Source organism: Hippocampus zosterae, chromosome 10 (assembly GCF_025434085.1).
Source record: "Hippocampus zosterae strain Florida chromosome 10, ASM2543408v3, whole genome shotgun sequence".
In the NCBI taxonomy this organism is placed as follows: domain Eukaryota; kingdom Metazoa; phylum Chordata; class Actinopteri; order Syngnathiformes; family Syngnathidae; genus Hippocampus; species Hippocampus zosterae.
Window position 1 is genome coordinate 23,573,595 of NC_067460.1, and position 21,238 is coordinate 23,594,832.

General features: G+C 50.5%; 1 protein-coding gene and 1 long non-coding RNA gene across 4 annotated transcripts in view; one reads left to right on the forward strand and one right to left on the reverse strand.

The window, feature by feature from the left end:
- Positions 1-8,954, forward strand: part of LOC127609024 (uncharacterized) — a 220,753-nt gene extending 211,799 nt beyond the window's left edge. Inside the window, exon 3 of the long non-coding RNA XR_007964445.1 lies at positions 8,648-8,954. This is a non-coding gene — a long non-coding RNA (uncharacterized LOC127609024). The remainder of the gene's footprint in view (positions 1-8,647) is intronic.
- The window catches only part of LOC127608891 (rho guanine nucleotide exchange factor TIAM1-like), a 31,119-nt gene that overhangs the window by 4,193 nt on the left and 5,688 nt on the right, over positions 1-21,238 (reverse strand). Inside the window, exons 2-21 of one of the 3 annotated variants that reach the window (XM_052078350.1) lie at positions 16,543-17,601; positions 15,014-15,464; positions 14,222-14,394; positions 13,640-13,864; positions 11,667-11,852; positions 9,916-10,062; positions 9,760-9,834; positions 9,441-9,617; positions 8,948-9,052; positions 8,102-8,183; positions 7,693-7,779; positions 6,821-7,033; positions 6,272-6,369; positions 4,823-4,867; positions 3,532-3,714; positions 2,692-2,760; positions 1,846-1,971; positions 1,670-1,778; positions 1,232-1,411; positions 1,022-1,140 (exon numbers count right to left, since the gene is read on the reverse strand). In XM_052078350.1, coding sequence (XP_051934310.1) covers positions 1,022-1,140; positions 1,232-1,411; positions 1,670-1,778; positions 1,846-1,971; positions 2,692-2,760; positions 3,532-3,714; positions 4,823-4,867; positions 6,272-6,369; positions 6,821-7,033; positions 7,693-7,779; positions 8,102-8,183; positions 8,948-9,052; positions 9,441-9,617; positions 9,760-9,834; positions 9,916-10,062; positions 11,667-11,852; positions 13,640-13,864; positions 14,222-14,394; positions 15,014-15,464; positions 16,543-17,433 — 3,741 coding nt within the window. In that variant the 5' untranslated portion in view covers positions 17,434-17,601. Of the gene's footprint in view, positions 1-1,021; positions 1,141-1,231; positions 1,412-1,669; positions 1,779-1,845; positions 1,972-2,691; positions 2,761-3,531; positions 3,715-4,822; positions 4,868-6,271; positions 6,370-6,820; positions 7,034-7,692; positions 7,780-8,101; positions 8,184-8,947; positions 9,053-9,440; positions 9,618-9,759; positions 9,835-9,915; positions 10,063-11,666; positions 11,853-13,639; positions 13,865-14,221; positions 14,395-15,013; positions 15,465-16,542; positions 17,602-20,315; positions 20,363-21,238 lie in introns of those variants that run through there. The other 2 variants (XM_052078349.1, XM_052078348.1) reach the window with 2 other exon arrangements.

Genomic DNA, 21,238 nt, shown 5'->3' on the forward strand with positions numbered 1-21,238 from the left:
ACAAGCTATGATCACAATCAAATCAACTGTCGGCGTATCAGCCCATAAAAAATAAATTTCTCACGGATGATTTATTTTGAGGGGCGGCCCGGTAGTCCAGTGGTTAGGACGACGGCTTCACAGTGCAGTGGTACCGGGTTCGATTCCAGCTCCGGCCTCCCTGTGTGGAGTTTGCATGTTCTCCCCGGGCCTGCGTGGGTTTTCTCCGGGTGCTCCGGTTTCCTCCCACATTCCAAAAATATGCGTGGCAGGCTGATTGAACACTCTAAATTGTCTAAATTGTCCCAGCCCCCCCCGCGACCCTAGTGAGGATCAAGCGGTACGGTAGATGAATGAATGAATGATTTATTTTGAATAGCCACTCTGAAAATGACAAAGAGACGCATGCGGCAAAGGCTCGACGCACAAGGCCTCTTGAAGGGGAATTCATTTGTCACAGCGGAGGGGAGGATCAGCACCGCGCAGCTTGTTGCTGCTGCTACCGCGACGCAAGCTAGCTTGGTGGCGGCGTGGGTGGTTTTAGAGTGTGTGTGTGTGAGTGAGAGAATATACCTTCACGATGTGTCACGAGAAGAAGAGAAAGACATTGGTGCCACAGTGTTTAAACTACTCTATTTTTTGTTTTATAGGCTAACACCACCACCTTGTGTATCCCTGATTTTTTGCAGAGCTGTATGTCATTTAGAAAGGGTGGTCCCCGAAAGTGAAGACCTAAAAAGTGGTCCCCACAAATCACATAAACCGGTCTGTGTGTGTGTGTGTGTGTGTAAAGAAGCCTACCCACGCACATACCACCTACGCCGCCGCCTTCTCGATCGATATCAAAGTACACGTATCTACCCGTAGTTGCCTTTGTGCTAGCAGGAGGATCTCCATTGTTGTCATTGTGGCTAGTGTTCATTCATTCCGTAAAGTAAAAACGGAATCACCCAGAAATCGTGTCGGTCGCCGCCCACACAAGTATAAAGGCCTTTCGAGGCGGCAAAGCGACCGATTCCGGGCTTCGGGGTGCTGGCCGTACCTCCTTCTTGTCGCCACTCTGCTCGGTGATGAGCTGGTCAAAGACGGCGCCAAACTCCTCGTGGATCTTCTGCATCTCGTTAATATGGCTAGCCACTTTGTTCATGGCCTTCATGGCGACTGCGACGACGGTGGAGAGGCTAGTTAGCGTGGATTTTCGACGACAAAGCGACGGGACTAGGCGAGGGGGGGGGGGGGCGGCGGCTCTCACCATCCAGGTGGTAATGCTCTTCGCTGTCCGGGTCGGTGAGCGAGTAGAGCTCCCTGAGCAGCAGAGGGTACTTGAGGACTCTCTGGATGGGCTTGATCAGATACGACTCCAGCGTGGACGAATGCTGCTGCTTGGGGTTGCGCTCGTCCAGGAAGGCCTTGAAGTCGGGGTCGCTTTTGGCTGCAAAGATCATACCGAGGTGGCACCAGATGTGACATTTTAGCCCGGACCTTCATTGGCGTCCCTTTTTGGGCCTTTTGTGGCAAAATGACATCCAAACCAAACTCAAAGCGCCTTGAATCTCTAAGCTAACCCAAGTGCTAGCAAAGCAAAGCTAGCAAGTGTAGCCCAAAACCGACTCATCTTCACTTGAAACCACCCTAACCCGAATCGCTGACTGCCCTACGAGCAAAAAGGTGCGACGAGAACTCGGCTCACCCTTAACGAGGACCTTGGGGACTTTGGTGTGGCTGGCGCAGAACGCGCTGTAGATCTTAAAGCGGTCGGCGTAGTAGAGGAAGGAGCCTCCCAGGGAGAAGAGGATTTTCTGTCAGCGACACACCAAAGGAGATGTTAGGCGGCTGCGAGTGGTGAACGAAATCCTGATTTTTTACTTTGAACTGCTCCACTCGCTCCAGCTTGTCCAGATCGGGGACCAGACGGGTTCCGTCCTCCAGAGTCTTGAGGAATTCCACCTGGAAGTCCACCATTTCTGGAAGATTTCCAAAGAGGACGTCCAGCTGGAGGAACAAAACGGAAGCTAGGTTGCCATTAGGACTGCTTGATTTTGCTTTCGCGGGCCACATAAAATGATGTGGCGGGCCAGATCTGGCCCCTGGGTCTTGAGTTTGACACACCTGTACTCAACGGGGAACGTTTGCCGCTATTGACGGCTACGGACGTCAAAGATCCATTTGAACTGGGCTGGCATTGAATGCGAGTCAATTTAATTCTCAACAGACACGGCCGACATTCTTCGATGTGTATTGTGACGTCATGCTCATTTCAACGCAGTTACGGTTCAGGTGTTAATATAAAAACCCTAACCCCCCGCCCCCCCCCCCGACCCCCTCACAAACCGCTGATGAAATGATCCGAATGAAAACATGAAACACGCTAGCAAATCCTCCTGACAATGGCGCCATAGAAGAGCTTTGCAGCAGATGGCGCCGCCAAGCAGCTCGCTGTCCAAGTCGCACATGAGCGCGTTAAAAAAAAAAAAGAAAGAAAAAAAAAAACATCCCATCCTCCTCGCTTCTCTCATCGATCGGAACGCTCGTCCTGGCGCAAAGCCGTTCGTCCGTCCTGCCGTTACGCAACCCACTTTGACTCGCTTCAAGGCAGCGGCGCCCACGGATGCATTCGCATACCTGACATGCACACGCGCACACACACCTACACACACACACACACACACACACACACACACACACACACACACACACACGACACGAGCATACCTCATCTTGAGTGAGAAAGGACTCCTTCTGCAGCGGGCTTAAATATCTCCCGATGAGGCAGTTGAGGTCCTGAAGAAGACAGTTTGTGTTTATTGAACTGATGAATGGATTGGTTGATTGGTTGATTGATTGATTGATTGATTGATTGGGGCTTCTTGAGTGCACGGGAATGCCACAAATGCACTCTTATGGACCGAGAGGTGTACCTAAAGAAGTGTCTAACGAATGTTGCGTCATGATTGTTTTTTTGTTTTTTTACTACAGTGATTAAATTGTTAAATTTGGATTGATAATACACCAAAATAGCTCAATAAATCCAGTCATTAAAAAAATGTATATATATAATTTTAGAAGAACAACTATTAACTAAATATTTTAACACATACTGTAAAAAAAAAAAAAATAATAATAATAATAATAGACCAAAATATAGTTGGATGTACTTTAATACAAAAAAAAAAAAATACAAAATTAAATCATCTGAAATTTGGTCAATTGTTAAAACTAATAAAATGTAAAATTAAGAAATCTTACAATTTTTGGATATGTTGTTTCATACAAATATAATAAAATATAATATATATTTATATATAATATATAAATATATAATACATACAACGGCACATATTGCAATAAAAATTCGCTTTAAATATATATATATATATATATACTGTATATATTATTTTTTTTGCATATCCCTTCATATAAAATGAAGCACCTCAATTGAAGTTAGTGACACGTCACCACGTCTGCGCGATGACATGAAACCGACACGTGCGCTCGATCGAGCCCACTCATACGTCAACCAAAAAAAAACACACGCCGCTGTGGTATACTGACTTTGACGTAAGTGCGCTCCGTCTCCACCAACTCGCTGATGACTTTGCGCAACTTGTCGGCGTCCGAGAGCTGCCGGAGCGCCGGCGGGCAAGGCGAGTCCGGGCTGGGCGAGGACGAGGACGCGCACTCCGGGGGATTCATGTCATAGAGGCTGCGGCAGAAGGCCGACACTTGCTCTGTGTTCTGAGTCAAAACAGAAAAAAATCAATCAATCAATCAATCATCTTCCATATATATATATTATTTGGCTGTTTCATAACAATTGCTGCGTCGTGACTCATCTCATGCTATCATCAAAATAATCCGCATAACATACGGGAGTTGCCATGGGAACTAACCCTGATGTGCATTACACTGTAATTTGGGGGTGCAAAAATAGACAACCCCCCCCCCCCACCCTACACCCCACCCCACCCTAACACTGGGTGAACAATACACAACAGCTCTTTGGCTTACTTTGACTTTGTTTAGGCTTCCTGGAACTATTTTTGGGGGGGCGGTCCTGCCACCGGTGTTCACCCCACCCTCAAGATTACTGGCGCTGGGCAAGCAAGGTGTCTGGGGTTTCAAGACTGGGGTAGGGTGTCACCTTTGTGTTTTTGCGCCCGATTTCTAATGATCGCCTTGAAGCCGGGACAGTGCTTCAAACAAAGGTTGCGGTTTTATGCTCATGTTTCAAGACTGGGATAAAGTTTAAAAGGAGGATAGATGTTGTCATGGTAGGGCGTCAACTCTATTCCAAGCTATGTTTGGGTTTCAAACAAGGAGTAGGGTTTTAAACCTGGGTTACAGTTTTTAAATTGTGATTTCAAAAGAAATTTATGGGTTTAGGACTGGGCTTTTCCAACAATGCTTCAAACTTCAAAGACGCTTTTCCAGACGGTGTTACGGTATCAAATGAGTGAAAAGAAGCCAACCGCTCTGCCACGCTGAGGATTTCGAAATTCATATCAAATTTGTGCGCTTTCGAATATAAGCCTCGTTTGAAAATTGGGCTCCAAATACTTTTGAAGAGTCCAACAAATGGTTACAGTTCTTGATTTAGGGTTTCAAGCCCGGCGTTAGGGTTTTAAATTTGGCTATGAAGCCAGGTTTCTCAAATCTCACAAATGAACTCACATTCAATGCCGGCCCAGTACAAGTACATTATTGACGTCTCTAGCCGTCAATGGCAGTGAATGGAAAAAAATAACAGGCAACGTGCACAAACACACACACACACACACACACACACACAAGTGCAGCACACGCATGTTGACAAAGCGACAAGACAAGGTTGGCGCCAGCTCACCAGCTGAAGCATGTCAAAGAGCGAGTCGCACGAGCGCTTCCTGGGCTGAGTCCACTTGAGGGAGGACATGGCTGCAAGGATGCAGACCCCCCCACTTTTTTTTTTTTAATTATTATTAATAGAGGTGAACTTTCCACACGACTCCCATCTCGTCTCCGATCGGGAGGAGGAAAAAAAACAAAAGCGAGGAGGTTAACTTGCGTCTCCTTTCCGCGTGCTGCGCTTCTGCGCTCCTCACCGTTAGCCAGCAAGTGTGCTCGTGCGAGGGAGGGGGTATGTGAATGCCGAGTTTCAGGAGTGGGAGGGTGCGCAGCTACGAAGGGAGGGCTTCAAGTAGAGACAAAGTGCAAGAAAATCTGAACCTGGGAGGTTTTTTGGGCTGGAAGTAATTCATCCAAAAGACCAAAATGCTCTTCTCCGACGGGGGGCTCTCAGTTTTCAAATGAGTTGACAAAAGTTGCGGATTCAAGCAGTATAAAGAAACACGGGAAGGGAATACGAACTGCAGCTTATCAGGTTTTAAACCCGAAATCGGTTTTTGTCCCACGGCAAGCCTGGTTCCGAACATAGTGACCAGGTTGAAAATGTTCCGCCCACTGCCGTCGGTGTGGGTGAAACGCCACCAAATGTTGTGTCCAGGCTGGCCGGGTTGCGAGCGAGGTGCCAGTTCGCACTCGCTTCCGCGCCAGAACAAAACACTGCGAGACGTGTCCTTTCGGGCCGCCTTTCCGTTGGCCTCCATCCCATCGCGGCGCCCGTGTTTTATAATCACGGCAAACGGGAATCCAAACAGGCGGCCCGGTAGTCCAGTGTTTAGCACGTCGGCTTCACAGTGCAGAGTACCGGGTTCGATTCCAGCTCCGGCCTCCCTGTGTGGAGTTTGCATGTTCTCCCCGGGCCTACGTGGGTTTTCTCCGGGTGCTCCGGTTTCCTCCCACATTCCAAAAACATGCATGGCAGGCTGTTTGGACACTCTAAATTGTCCCTAGGTGTGAATGTGAGCGTGGATGGTTGTTCGTCTCTGTGTGCCCTGCGATTGGCTGGCAACCGATTCAGGGTGTTCCCCGCCTACTGCCCAAAGACGGCTGGGATAGGCTCCAGCACCCCCCGGGACCCCAGTGAGGATTAAGCGGTTCAGAAAATGGATGGATGGATGGATGGGAATCCAAACACTAAAGCGTTTCTTGGGAGCAAGGGTTTTATTTGCTCTAATCTTTTATTTCCCCACTTCCTGTTACGATGGGAGTTTTATTTTGAAGGCATGAGGAAAAGGAAAACGGATGATTTGATGCTACCTTGACAGCACACGGCAATGCGGTTTTGTCCGTCACATAGCGGAAATGGCTCTGAGCTGCAGATTTCCCCCATGTAGCCAACACGAGAACCACAAAGAAGAAGGAGACCCCCCCCCCCCCCGACCCCCAAATGCAGCGGGTGACGTTTTCTGACCTTGCTGCACTCCAAGTGGCCGAAGATCTCCGAGTCGTCGTCCAAGCTCTCTCCCGAGCTCTCCAGCAGCAGCCCAGCGCTGTCGTCCAGGATCTCCTCTGCCATCCGCACATGCCCCCCCCCAATGCCCCCCCCCACACACACACACACAAATACATGACACATTAAGTTAGACGCGCTACAAAGTCATCAAAACAAAGCTTTGAAAGGCTATTGAAGCTCAGGTCAGAGGTTCAGAGGTAGGGCTGTGAGCTTGGGTAGGGTTTAAAAAAAGGGGGCTGGGAGTTGAAGACAAATTTAGGGGTTCAAATTTGGGCTCCAAACCAGGCTTAGGGTTTCAAACAAAAGTTTGAAGCCAAAGAGAAGGTTCCAAGTTCGGGTTTCCGGTTTGACAGTCCACTTGCATCGGGGCCAGAATCAACCCACGGGCGGTTGTGTGCAGCCTGTTTTGTAACGTGTGCCACCTACAGGCCTGGAGTGGAACAGCACTGCCCGGGACGCCCCGACTCCCGACGTGTCGGACGGAACACGTTCAGGAAGACGGGTCACCTTGGCTCTGGGAGAAGATGTCCGTGTAGGGGTCATCGGCGGCGTCGGAGCGCCGCGGCGGCAGGAAGCATAGCTGGCGGCGCTCCAGCGGCGGCAGCGTGCTGACGGTCAACGCCAGCGACGACAGCGAGAAGGCCGCCTTCATGTCGGAGAAGTCCAGGCTGTGGGCCTCCTTCCCGTTCAGCTCCAGGATCTCGTCGCCCGCGTTCAGACCTGACCAAGTCCACACACAAGATTTACATCACCCAGATTAAGGTTTTCAAGGAGGACTGGCTACGATTCCAGACGAGGTTTGGAAACCTGGCCTTGGGGTTCAAATTAGGGTTTCAAGACTGGCTTTGGATTTCACAGTTTCAAGCCAAGTAGGGTTTCGAGCCTGCGACGGGCTTTCAAAGACGGGTTATAATTTCACACATTGGTGGTTCATGTTAGGGTGTCAAGTCATGGTGAAGGTTTCAAGTCAGGATTCAAAGGCAAGGATGGCGTTTCAAGTCCAGGATTTGGATTTCAAATGAGTTGGAAGCCAGTGTTGCCGTTTCAGGGAAAGGGTTTCAAAACAGAGCTCAAGGTTAAGGTATTAAATTTGTGTTTCACGATTGGGTTAAAATTTGAAATCACCGTTAGGATTTGAAACCAGCGGTAGAGAAAAGGCTTCAAACGGGTTTGCAGCCGAGGTTAGGGTTGGATTTGAAGACAAATTCGATTTTCAAACCAGTTTCGAGTTTCGAATTCACGCTTGAAGCCGAGGTCAGGTTTCCGAGCTTGGGATAGGGTATCAAATAAGGGCTTTCAAGCTCCGTTTCCTCTCTTCTATCAAAGCCCCGCTCTGCGTTTTGAACAAGCACACTCGCATTAACGGGAATGCGACAGACCTTTGGCAAAGGCGAGCCCGCCCGCCCTCACGTCGGTGATGTAAAGCTGCTGCACTCGGTCCTCCTCCACCACAGAGATGGAGAAACCTGCAGGAGGAGGGGGGGCAGGGGGGGGTCCGCTTACATAAAACACTTGAGGCCGCAGCGACACAATGGAAAGCCATTTTGGCGAGATTTCGCAATCACTCCACAGTTTTTAGCATTAGCATCGCGCCTATTAAACCAAAACGTTGATGTGCTGTACAACAAATCGGATTTTGTTCAATCAAATCCAGCTTCAATATATTTCTTGTGCTCGTCACAAGAAGAGGACCTTGAAAAAAAATGAGCGCATATCAAACCGAGCTCCGAATCGCTGAGCACCGGCGGACAAAGAAACTTGAGAAGAGAAGTGAAGCGTTTTCCTTACCATAACCGATCATGCACGACTCATCTCGGTCAAACTGGACCACTTTTGTGATCTTGGAGCAGAGTTCGATCTCTTTGTAAAGCTAAAAACAAACACAAAGGCAACACAAGTTGGGAGCGCAAACGCCGATCACAATGTCCGATTGGGACGGTGTTTCAAATTAAGAGTGCCAAAGGGAAAATTAGCGTTCCAAATTTGGGTGTGAAGTCGGGTGGGGGGAGGGGGGTGGGGATTCCAAACCTGGATTCGGGTTTCAATTTAAGTTTCAGGGAGAGGAGACTGGAGTTTTACCGGTCGATCTACGTTCCAACCCTCATCTATGGTCACGAGCTATGGGTCGTGACCGAAAGAACGAGATCCCGGATACAAGCGGCCGAAATGAGTTTTCTCCGCAGGGTGTCCTGGCTCTCCCTTAGAGATAAGGTGAGAAGCTCGGTCATCCGGGAGGGGCTCCGAGTCGAGCCGCTTCTCCTCCACATCGAGAGGAGCCAGATGAGGTGGCTTGGGCATCTGATTCGGATGCCTCCTGAACGCCTCCCCGGTGAGGTGTTCCGGGCATGTCCCACCGGGAGGAGACCCCGAGGAAGACCCAGGACACGCTGGAGAGACTATGTCACCCAGCTGGCCTGGGAACGCCTCGGGATCCCCCGGGGAGAGCTGGAAGAAGTAGCTAGGGAGAGGGAAGTCTGGGCTTCCCTGCTAAAGCTGTTGCCCCCGCGACCCGGCCCCGGATAAGCGGTAGATGATGGATGGATGGATGGATGGATGGATGGATGGAGACTGGAGTTAGCGCGAGTCGCTAGCCGTCAAAAGTAGCGCTGAAGTTGCAACCAGGCGGACACATACCAGGTCACACACGTCCTCCTCCGGTTTGGGGATGTAGAACTGCACTCGGTTGTCGATGAGGAACTTGAGCCGAAGGTAGTGCTTGGTGGCATCCAGCTGGTGGGCCTGCGCGGGGCAAAATAATAATTCCATAGGATAATTGATCCGAAAATCAATCGTTCGCGCAAACTCCATTTACAACATTGACTTCCGTTGAGATTTTTAAAAAATGTTTTTACGTAAACAGAAAAAAAAAAAGAAAAAAAGAGACCTTTTGTAGTTTAACTGGCAGCGTAAATGCAAACAATTGCCGTTTTGTTGGGGGGGCGGGGGGGGTCTGGTCCTCGGGAGCCCCTCTCCAGCCTGTTTTTCGATGTCTCCCTCCCTCATGGGGACGTCTCCATTGGGCTGATGGCGGCCCTCGAGGACCGGACCCGAGCCCCCCCCCCCCCCCCCCCCCCCCCCCCCTCGGTCTACATCACGTTGGCAGTATATATGGTGAACGGCGGCAAACCTTGCAAAGGGTTTCCAGCACGCACAGCGCCGACTCGCCGGGCTGGATGATGCTCAGCACCGGCTGGTCGTTGGGCAAACACACCCATGATGGGGTGACGTGGTCGGGCACCCAAACGTGGCTCTCCGCGCCGGGCCGGGGGGGGGCGCTCTGCCCGGATGCCTCTTCTTCGCTCGACTGCGAGGGGAGGCGCGGAAAGTCACGTGAGACTTGAGTCGATTCCGACCAAGCGATTTTAAGACTGGACTAAAACTTCAAGAAAGACGCCACTCGACTTTGACTTGATAGTTGGGGGGGGGGGGGGGGGGACTCTTCTTACATGGTGCTCCTTTGCCGACTCAGCATATATTCCATCTGCAGTCCTTTTCACGAGCTCTTCTCCATCTGCAAAAACCTGCAAAAAAAAATAAAAAATCATTGTCGAGCAATCAGAAAAGGTGAAAAAAAAAACAAAAGCACACGGCCCGACGCCAACCTGGTTGATGCTGGGGTGGGCTCTGCTCTTCTTTTTAGAGTTGGTGTCCAGACCCCAGAGGGACGAGAAGCGGCTCTTGCGTTTGCTGCACGAGCGCGACATGGCGTGCGCCCGTCGCCTCACGCCGCTCTCCGTGCGAGCCGCCACCTGAGAGAACCGGCACACGACCAAAAGTCACTTCAAGGAAGCCAGACGGGCAGAACGCTGGCTTCCGCGTCACAAAAGGGAAAAATCGAGAAACCTTGTCATCTTGGCAAGGAAAAAAAAATGTTTTTGTTTACTGGCAGGCATTCTTGATTACTGAATTCATTGGCGCTTTACGCCACAGCTATCATCGCCACCCCCCCCCCCCACCTCCAACCCCCTGCGGTGGAAACACCGCAAGCCCCATCGAGATGCAACACGGAGCTCAACTGCTGGAATCGAGGCCAAGCTAGGGCAAAAAATTCAAAGAGCCGAACGGGAAGCTTCAAATGCGCAACTGCGGCTATTTCCGGACAGTGAGAACGGACTGAATGGCAAACGTGTGGGAGAGGCCAAAAAAATAAATAAAATACAAATATGAATCTCCCACACGGCTTGTTTGTAGTCGTTCAAAGAGCCGCCCGCTCGGCAACGTTTTCCCGGATTGGCTACTTTTAGCTGCGGGGGGGGGGGGGGGGTCATGTGACCCCGGCACAACCGTGGGAGTGCACACAACACAATCTCCAAAGTGAAGGCGCGGCACCAAAATAACAGCGCCAACTTGTTTTGGTCTTTTGTTCGGAAATGACTCATGAATATTCATGAGATGTAACGCGTTCATTCATGAAATGTTGCTCCTGAGGATTCACCGACCTGAGCCGGAAGAATTCAAAACTGATTTTTCATGTTTTTTTTGTTTTTTTTTAAGAATCCATGCATTCAATACCAGGTACATGTTTGTGTTTTTATTTGTATTTTTTTTCTTGTGGAAATTAAAATGGATGGCACGGAATGAGTTAAAATTGTGTGCAAGTATTTCATTCATTCATTCATCTTCCGAGCCGCTTGATCCTCATCAGGGTCGCGGGGGGGTGCTGGAGCCTATCCCAGCCGTCTCCGGGCAGTAGGCGGGGGACACCCTGAATCGGTTGCCAGCCAATCGCAGGGCAGCAAGTATTTCATGTTATAATAAAAAATAAAACATTCATAATTGGGTGGACCCCCGTTATTTGCGGGAGATGTGAAATGTCCATTGAAATGTAGCGGGAGGGGGGTGGGGGGGGGGGTAATTGATTTAAGCCCAAAATATTTCTGCGAATGCACAAATCCACTTGCGTTGAACAACTCCATTCTAAGTGAATATTAAAAGTTATTCTTGGAATAACAATTATTATTTCTTAATAGTATTAGTAGTAGTAGTAGGATGCAATGCCAATATTCAAACATATTAAAGATTAATTTTTTTTAAACTTGATTTGCATGGTTTTAAATTGTCAAAGGACTCGTAAACATTAAATACATTCGAAATCAAAGTCATGCAATAATTCTAAGTCATGCATTCATAATGAATGAAACTCACAATTTTCACAAATTTTGGCAATTTTCAATTACAACAAAAAAGTGTTATGACCTCAATTCTCCAACGAAATTTCCACCCCAAAAAAATCGTACGACTAAATCCTTAGGTCATGTTTTCCAAAACACCGAAGTTGCCTTTTCGTCCGAATGCATAAGTGCGACATTTTGCCAAACGATGACACGAGGACGGACGGGCGCAGCTGCCTTACCAGCGCGTGGAAGGACGAGACGGAGAAGATGCCCAGGCGGCCCATGGCCAGCTTGGTCGGGCGCGAGGCGAAGGCCAGCAGGCGCTTGGGGTTGGGCAGCTCGCCGCCCTGCAGGCTGGCCAGGTAACAGCGGAAGCGGAACAGGTCCATGTGGAACCCCTCCAGGTTCTGCTCCCACAAGAAGATCTGCCGGACGACACCGAGAAGCCTTGAGCTGCGCCCGGGGTTTCGCAAACTTACTAGGCCAGAGGAGTGACGGCTCACGCTCCGGCCCGGTTCTGGGAGAGGGGGGCCGGGGGGGGGCGATGGCGTCTGCCAAGACGGCGACAATGCCGCCGCGCATTCCATTGGCTGCCCATCTTTGGTGCCTTTTATTTATTGGCTTGGGCACAATGGCAACCCTGACACCGACCCAAACAGAACCGCCCCGATCGGGCTCCGTCTAACGGGCCCCCACAAAGACCACTTGATGGCCCGTGAAGGAAAATTCATTCGTATGGAGAAAGGGAGCGGCAGGAATGAGGGGGAACGCTGCCAACTACGTGCTGGGATAGACGCTCGCTGGCCGCAAGATTAGGAACACCACTGCGAACTCAAACGGTGACAAATCAATTCATACCTTTGGGCCATCCAAACATTGCAAACATTTCGGGTGGATGTCATTTGCACTGCACGGGTGCACCTAATAAGAGGACTTTTTTTGTTGTTCTGTTGTTGTTTTTGCTTTACAGCCTCATTAATGCTTTTTCAGGAAGGTGAAATATATGTAGCTTGTCTTGTGTACCTAATAAAAGGACCGTAGCTTTTTGGGGGGGGGGGTTCAACTGAATTCCTCCGATTTAAGAAAAAATAAAAGAGCAATCACACATCAATTCTTCTTTTTCGAAAAGTGAAATGTTTAGAAAAGTGAACCATCAGTTGCTTGTCTTGTGTACCTAATAAAAGGACCGTAGCTTTTTTTTTGGGGGGGGGGGGGTGCAGTTCAACTGAATTCCTCCGATTAAAAAAAAAAAAAAAAAAAAGAGCAACCACACATCAATGCTTGTCTTGTGTACCTAATAAAAGGACCGTAGCTTTTTTTTGGGGGGGGGGGGAAGAGTTGCAGTTCAACTGAATTCCTCCGATTTAAGAAAAAATAAAATAAAAGAGCAATCACACATAAATTCTTCTTTTTCGAAAAGTGAAATGTTTAGAAAAGTGAACCATCAGTTGCTTGTCTTGTGTACCTAATAAAAGGACCGTAGCTTTTTTTTGGGGGGGGGGTGCAGTTCAACTGAATTCCTCCGATTTAAAAAAAAAAAAAAAAAAAAGAGCAACCACACATCAATGCTTGTCTAGTGTACCTAATAAAAAGACCGAAGCTTTTTTTGGGGGGGGGGGGTGCAGTTCAACTGAATTCCTCCGATTTAAGAAAAAAAAAAAAAAAAAGAGCAACCACACATCGATTATTCTTTTTCGAAAAGTGAAATGTTTAGAAAAGTGCAACATCAGTTGCTTGTCTTGTGTACCTAATAAAAGGACCGTAGCTTTTTTTTGGGGGGGGGGGGGTGCAGTTCAACTGAATTCCTCCGATTTAAAAAAAAAAAAAAAAAGAGCAACCACACATCAATGCTCGTCTTGTGTACCTAATAAAATGACCTTTGCTTTCTTCCCTTTTTTTTTTGCAGGTCAACTGAATTCCTCAGATTAAAAAAAGAGCAATCACGCTTCAATGGCTTGTTTTCTTTTTAGAAAAGTGAAACATCAAATTTGTTTTCTTTTTTAGAAAGTAGTTTAGTGTGTCTTCTCTTCTGTTCAAGCGCAACTTAACGAGTATATTTTGTTTTTAGGAAAAAAGGGCAACGTCAGTAGTTTGTCTTCTTTCAAAGTAGTCACAGTCTGAATAATTCTGCCCCCTTGTGGGGGAAAAAAAATCTGTCCCTCCATGATCCGAACCGCTGATCATGTTCCTGCATCATCTCGGTCCGGTGTACCTGATCCAGGATGGTCTTCCTTTTCTTGGCGTCGCTGACGGCGGCCAGCTGCATGTCGCCCATCTTCTTCATCTTCTCATCCATGTCGATCTTCTGCTCCAGCTTTTTGATTTCGGCGCGCACCAGGCGCACCGTGTCCTCGCGCCGGTGCTGCCGGGCGACGGCGCCGGCGCACGCAGAGTGGATGGCCGTGATCCAGTTCTCCAGCTCCGTCTGGCTGCACGTCTGCGCGGCCCCAAAACATTTAAATCAAATGTCAGTGCTCAAGGCAGACCTGTTGATTAATCGCTCCGTTTTGTTTATCGTAGCGGGTAAAAGCTTCGTAAAATAGAAAAGCTCTTTCAGAAGCGGGGGGGGGGGGGGGTGAGGCTAGCCCATTCTATGGTTTTGATGTTCCTTCAGGAACATGATCTGCTAGACTTGCAGCATTTGGCGCATGACCCCCCGGCAGGTGGGGTGCTCGTCCAAAACACCGCCCACCCCCCCACCCCCTCGCACATCACTGGCTAGCGCCATCTAGGTCTGACGCTGACGGTGTGTCCCGATACTTTTGTCCACACATGAAGGGCTCAACAGTCTGACCTGGAACAGGAAGGCGTCCCCCAGCGAGTTGCTGAGGCAGAACACAAAGTCCTTCTTGGGGTGCTCGGGGACGGCCTGCACGATGCTGTTGTCCGCCCAGATGGCGTACTTGGGGACGCTGCTGTTGTCGATGCCCGAGCGGCCGTCCGTCTCGTAGAAGACCAGAGTGCAGCCTGAGTGAGGAGGGGGGGGGGGTTGATTAGATGCTTGCTTTGGAACCGGAGAGGACTGATCATAAAACAAGTTGCATTCTGCTCTCCAGGGGCCGAATGTGAGAAGTGCAGCTCGGCAGAATAAAACTGCCTATCATGTAGAGAGAACCCTCCTCTACAATGAAACCTACATGGGCGAAAATACCCCCCCTAGTGTGAAAAAATGTTCATGCATGAAAGCCATTCCCACTTTTCTGCTCCCCCTTTGACGAAAAATTCCTCCTGTTCCGTCATACGAAATCTTTTTCTCTGCTCGTCTGACAACGAGTTTCACTACAATGAAAACAAGCCTTCCGCAAAAGTCGAATCCAATTGTATTGTAAAACAATTGTATGTTAATGTTAAACAATATCAAATAAGCGTATGCTCATATTCATAAAAATAAAGAGTACACATATACGTTTTGAGTGTGTTTTTATTTGCAACAGTGAAAACCCCCCTGTTGTGAAAAATGTCTTGCTGCAAACATGATTTCATTGTAGAGGAGTTTCACAGTTGCAATTTTGTCATTTGTCATTGCGGACATCAAAAAGCTCTTGGAACTTCTGGAGAAGCGTTCCGACGCGAAGGCATCACAAACCTTTGAGGGAGACCCAGTAGGTCTTCCACTTGCGTCTGGCGGCCGACTCCACCTTCTTGCTCTTCTTGTGCACCAGGAAGTTCTTGACGGCGAGCTTCCCGGCCTTGCGCACCGTCCCCTGCGCGCCGGCGCCCAGCAGCAGCGCGTCCGACTGGTAGGCGGAGCTCAAGGTGCTCCGCTCGTCGCTCAGCACCTCCTCCAAACTCTCCGTCTGGCAGGAGCTCATCTCCAGCTCTTGGCGGAAGTTCTCGTAGACGCCCTGGGCCGAGTCGGCGGTGCCGCCGCCGCTCCCGCCTCCGGCGCTGCTGCTGCCGCCGCTGTCGCTGCCGCCGGCCGCCGAGCAGACGGAGAAGGAGGCCGACATGGTCTTGTAGCGGCGGGACTCGGCCTCCGCCGTCACCCCGTCGATGCCGCTGTCGTCGTACTCGCTGCCCTCGCCGGCGGTGACGTCCTGCGGGGCCCAGAACGGACGAGACGGCGAGATGACCACGGACGCCGCATCACAATCCGGTAGGGCAGATCCTTATAAAAAAAAATTTTCTGCCAGCTTTTTACGATTCGCGATCCAATTTTTTCAAAAAGGTTTTGGCGTGGGCTTTTTTCTTTTTATAGACTTCAAGCGTGGGCTTTTTTTCTTGAAGGTTGAGTTGAAGGCGAGGTTTTCTTCGCTCACCTGGTCTTGCCATCCAAGAACTAAATGGACCTGACCCCGTTTCAGTTCTTCGGCATCCTCAAGAGTTTCAAAAACAAGCCCGACACAAAACGTTTCTGTTCGAAACGGGACCGCTGCTGTTGTTCAAGTGCAGGCTGCCCTCGTTGTGGCACCACCGCGTCTGACCCCCCCCCCAGTCCCTGTCCGCCCCCCGTCGCTTCTCCTAACACACATGGCCAAAAGCTCCTGGGAGATGGGAGCGCGAGGGGGGGGGGGTCGCCAAACTCGGTATCGCCGTCCAATCACATGAGCTAATCATGCGCTCCAGAGCTGCATTCAGTATGGGGGTTTTATGGGGGGGGGTGGGGGGGGCTCACAGTGACAAGGCCACCATGCACTGTATTTTTACCATGGCACTCTTCCACGGGCCTCTGCTCATTAGCATGACAAAAGGCAAAACATTTGAAACGGGGAGTGACTTTAAACTCACCCCTCTGCAACCCCCCCTCCCTCACCCACCGCCCCCCCCCAGCCTCTCTCTTCTGGACCAAGAAAAACAAGCGGCAGGGGAAAAGAGGAGCTTTTCCTCAGACTGTTAATCTGATTGTGCAGCTTATACGGCAGAGGAAACACTCAGACACAATGAAGAGGGAGGGGGTTGATAAATAAGATGGGGGGGGGGGGGGGGGGGGCGCCAGACTGCATTCGGATTCCAGGCTCCGTCCAAAGAGCAAACTTTTGGGCTGGGCATGAATTTTTGTTTTGCTATTTGCGGCAGGGCTCGGTTCACCGATAACAGAAGCTAGGTTGCCCCCCCCACCCCGCCCCCCCAAAGTGAAATGAGAAACGGGTCAACGTACGGAATGAAGGCGTTTACCTGGGTGGTCTGCGCCCTCCTGCCCCGCATGCTGGCACTCGAGGCGGGCTGGGCTCGGCGCGGGCCTTCAGAGAGGCAATGCGAGCGTCGACACGGCAGAGTGAAGGCGCCGCCGAAGGCGTCGTTGAAGGCGTCGCCGACGTCCTCGCGGACGGTCTTGTCGTCGCCGCCCTCGTCGCGCCACCGGGGGTGGGGGCCGTGGGCTCGCCCGCAACCGGGGGTCTTCTGGCCGTACAGCTCATCGAAGGAGTCGGCCCGGTGGGCGGGGTCGGCGGGGCTGGACTGCAGCGGGCCTTGGCGGTCCATCGAGTCCCGCTCGGCGCGGGGGGAGATCATCTCCTCCGTGCTGGTCTGGGGGTCTTGACTGAGGTCCGACAGGGAGAACTCCAGGCTGTCGTCTCGCCAGGCGTCGGCCGACTTGGATCGCTTCTTCTTCAAACCGGCCGCCTCCTTGGAGCCGAGGTCGCTCAGGTACGTCACCTCGCCGGCGTCTGCGTCCTCACTCCCCCCCTCGTCCGCGGTGGGTCCGGGAAGGGTGATTAGCATGGCGTTGCCGTGCGCCGCCGGATCGCGGTGGAAGGACGCGGGCCTCAGGTTCATGGCCACGCGGTCCACCCAAACGGGACTCCCGAAGTCCGGCAGGACGTCGGTCTCGTTGAAGGGCTCGGGCCCATTTTCGGCCAGCGACTGCGGGATGCTGGGGGTGCTGCTGGAGCGCGTGCTGGCCTCCGAGTTCCTGTGCTCCGTCTTGCCCGACGAGGCGTGCCGGCAGCGCCGCGACCGCTTGTCGGAGATGCGGAGCGAGCGCGACGCGTGCTTGCGCGACAAATAGCCACGCTCGGCACCGAAGAAGGCGTGCTGCTCGCCGTGCTGGCTTTCAGCATTTCCCATGATTCAGCGGCTGGAGGACGTCAAGAAGACCTTACGCGCCGGGCGGGCTTCGTCGTCGTGACATATCAAACGACGAGCGCCGCGTTCGCTGACCTGCGGGACGGACGCGACTTGTCCGGCATGCTGCTGGTCAACTTCAAACTTCTGCCACTGGTACGGCCTGCAGACCTGTGAAAAGAAAAAGTGGAAAAGTTGAGGAAGTGTAGTTGTAGAGCGCATGGACACGAAAAAATGCCGACTTGCTTACTCGTGTTAAAAGAACATCAGTTTCTCAACTTGGTGAAGGAAGAATTTTTGGTAGTGCTCTGTTGGGTTTTAGTAGACCAGGGCTTCTCAAGCAGTTTGTTTTGCCCCCCCTCCCCCCACCCATCCCAAATAAGAACCCCCCCCCCCCCCACACACACACACACATTCTCTGCCGACACCATAAATAATAAATTTGTTATAAGTGCCACTTCTGCATTACATTGTATCCTGATAAACATTCATTAATTCATTCATTCATCTCCCGAGCCGCTTGATCCTCACTAGGGTCGCAGGGGGTGCTGGAGCCCATCCCAGCTGTCTTCGGGCAGTAGGCGGGGGACACCCTGAATTGGTTGCCAGCCAATCGCAGGGCACACAGAGACGAACAACCATCCACGCTCACACTCACACCTAGGGACAATTTAGAGCGTCCAATCAGCCTGCCACGCATGTTTTTGGAATGTGGGAGGAAACCGGAGCACCCAGAGAAAACCCACGCAGGCCCGGGGAGAACATGCAAACTCCACACAGGGAGGCCGGAGCTGGAATCGAACCCGGTACCTCTGCACTGTGAAGCCGATGTGCTAACCACTGGACTACCGGGCCGCCTTCCTGATAAACATTTAAAAAAAAAAAAATACAGTCAAGAATAACTTTATTGACATTGTTTTTTTGTACGTTACAGAAAATAATTTAAATGCACGAATTTAGACATTTTTGACCAACTTATGGCAGCATTCTGAAAACTAAAAATGAAATAAATCCAGAAATTCAAATACAATTCAGCAACATTAACTCAGGAGCAGAATATGTAAAACACTTTAGCTACTCAACATATTGAATAAAACGATTTGGGCTGACTTTTTTTTTTTTAATCATAATGAGGACGTCAGCATGAATGGCTCCGACGAGCACGTTTTGTTTTGCAGTACACAACTTTTTCCAGCGACTTCTTAGTGTGATTAAGGTGAAACGTCTTGATTTATTTTGGCTTCATGCTGTCTGCCGCCAGCATTTTTCGACCCAGTGAACACAACCCCCCCTGCCCCCCCGCGTCTCCCACTCTGGTCACCGTGAAGCCAAGCACTCCAATCGTTTCGTCATACTGTATATTTCCTATTCTTAGCTTTCGAGTGACTTTTTTTTTTGGTCTCATTATCTTCGTCTCTCTCCGCCTTTCTTTTCGTTTTGTCTCTTGAGGGTTTTGTTTACCGCACTTTATATCGCTTGCTCGGTGCAAAAAAAAGAAAAAAAAAAGGAAAAAAATAGAGTACCTGTACACCGTCGAGTGAATTCTCCCTGCGCACTCTCTTGACAACGAGGGCGCTACCGCCCACTGCTGGAGAGGATGTGCAATTACACTTTATTCTAGACATCAAATGACACAGTACAAATCTACTTTGCCACACACGCCTGCAAGGTTTCAGGCTTAAAACTTTATTCATACCACACCGGTGCCCCCCCCCCCCCTTAAAGAGGCCACAAACCATACCACTTGTCAGCTCAAAATACGATCTTGTTGCTATATTTAGAAGGCAACCAAGCAGTCATAAAAGCTTTTTGAGAGTTGCTCACATATGACCTCCCTAAGCACCCCGCTTGGCCAATCAACTGCATCTCATCTGCCAACATTACGTCGCGACCTGCCTTAGGGCTGCACAAAAAAAAAAAACGGTGTCCTGGGGGCATCAACAGATGGGACAAGAGATGAACTGAGTCTTCCTCCTAATGTGTGCACCCGTCGTGTGTGTAGCCAACCCAAATGTGTAGGAGCCCAACCTTCTGATGGCGAGATGTTGCGTGCACGAGTCGGGCTTGGGCGAGGATGTGGGGTGGGGGTTGAGGGGTGGGGGGGCGTTACGTAAACTGCCACTGACCGCAGCTTTTTTTACCCCCCCCCCCCTTTCTACCTTTTGTTGTGCCCTTTCCCGCCATTCTGCTCGCTCATCACCTCTTGCTTTCATCTCGGTGCTCGATGTTTGACGCCCAAGGACGTCCACCCTTTGCCATCAGCCCACAGCTTATTGGCTGTGACATTCAGGAGAAGAAGCAAGATGAGAGAGGGAAAAAAAAAAAGGCCAACTCATCTCTTTACAGGGCCCCGAGAGCGACAAATGTTGTCACGTTTGCAGCGTAACATATACAGACGGGACGGGGACGCGTTTCATGTGAGAGTCAAGGGAAAGTTTGGCACAGTAAATCCTGGAAAGTGAAATAAAATCTGCAAAAAAATAAATTCATTCATTCATTCATCATCCAAGCCGCTTGATCCTCACTAGGGTCGCGGGGGTGCTGGAGCCTATCCCAGCCGTCTCCGGGCAGTAGGCCGGGGACACCCTGAATCGGTTGCCAGCCAATCGCAGGGCACACAGAGACGAACAACCAACCACACTCACACTCACACCTCGGGACAATCAGCCTGCTACGCATGTTTTTGGAATGTGGGAGGAAACCGGAGCACCCGGAGAAAACCCACGCAGGCCCGGGGAGAACATGCAAACTCCACACAGGGAGGAATCGAACCCGGTACCTCCGCACTGTGAAGCCGACGTGCTAACCACTGGACTACCGGGCTGCCTAAATACTAATAATAAAAATAAAAACACCAAAACATATAGAAGAGACTTTTATCTCACCTCCGTCAACATCACACACCTTTCAGAAACTAAGGTCCTTCTGCAGCTAAGTGATTTGAAATTGATGTTATCTTCTCGCAAGGCCAACACGTCAATGCGTCTCAAGGCGAGAACACAGCCGCAAGTCATGAGGGGGAAAAGGCATGATGACACATAAAACCTTTATGATCAAAGCATTGTGGCCCAGTTGAGCTGTGGGGGGGGGAAGGCCCTTTTCCGCCACGCGAGTGGCTAACACTGGTGGCTCGCCAGGTCGCCCAGGTTAAGATAAGATAAGATAATCCTTTATTCGTCCCACACTGGGGAAATTTACAGCCTCCAGCAGCAAGAATGTATGTAGAAAGAAGAAAGAAGAAAGAGAAAAAAAGACAACAAACATCTTTCAATTAGTGGGCGGCCCGGTAGTCCAGTGGTTAGCACGTGGGCTTCACAGTGCAGAGGTACCGGGTTCGATTCCAGCTCCGGCCTCCCTGTGTGGAGTTTGCGTGTTCTCCCCGGGCCTGCGTGGGTTTTCTCCGGGTGCTCCGGTTTCCTCCCACATTCCAAAATATGCATGGCAGGCTGATTGAACGCTCTAAATTGTCCCTAGGTGTGAGTGTGAGCGTGGATGGTTGTTCATCTCTGTGTGCCCTGTGATTGGCTGACAACCGATTCAGGGTGTCCCCCGCCTACTGCCCGAAGACGGCTGGGATAGGCTCCAGCACCCCCCGCAACCCTAGTGAGGATCAAGCAGCTCGGAAGATGAATGAATGAATGAATGAATCTTTCAATTAAATGCAATATGAACACAAATGGATAAATTGCAGTACTATTTACAATTTTCCTTCACATCATTTATTCATTCATTCATTCATTCATTCATTCATTCATCTTCCGAGCCGCTTGATCCTCACTAGGGTCGCGGGGGGTGCTGGAGCCGATCC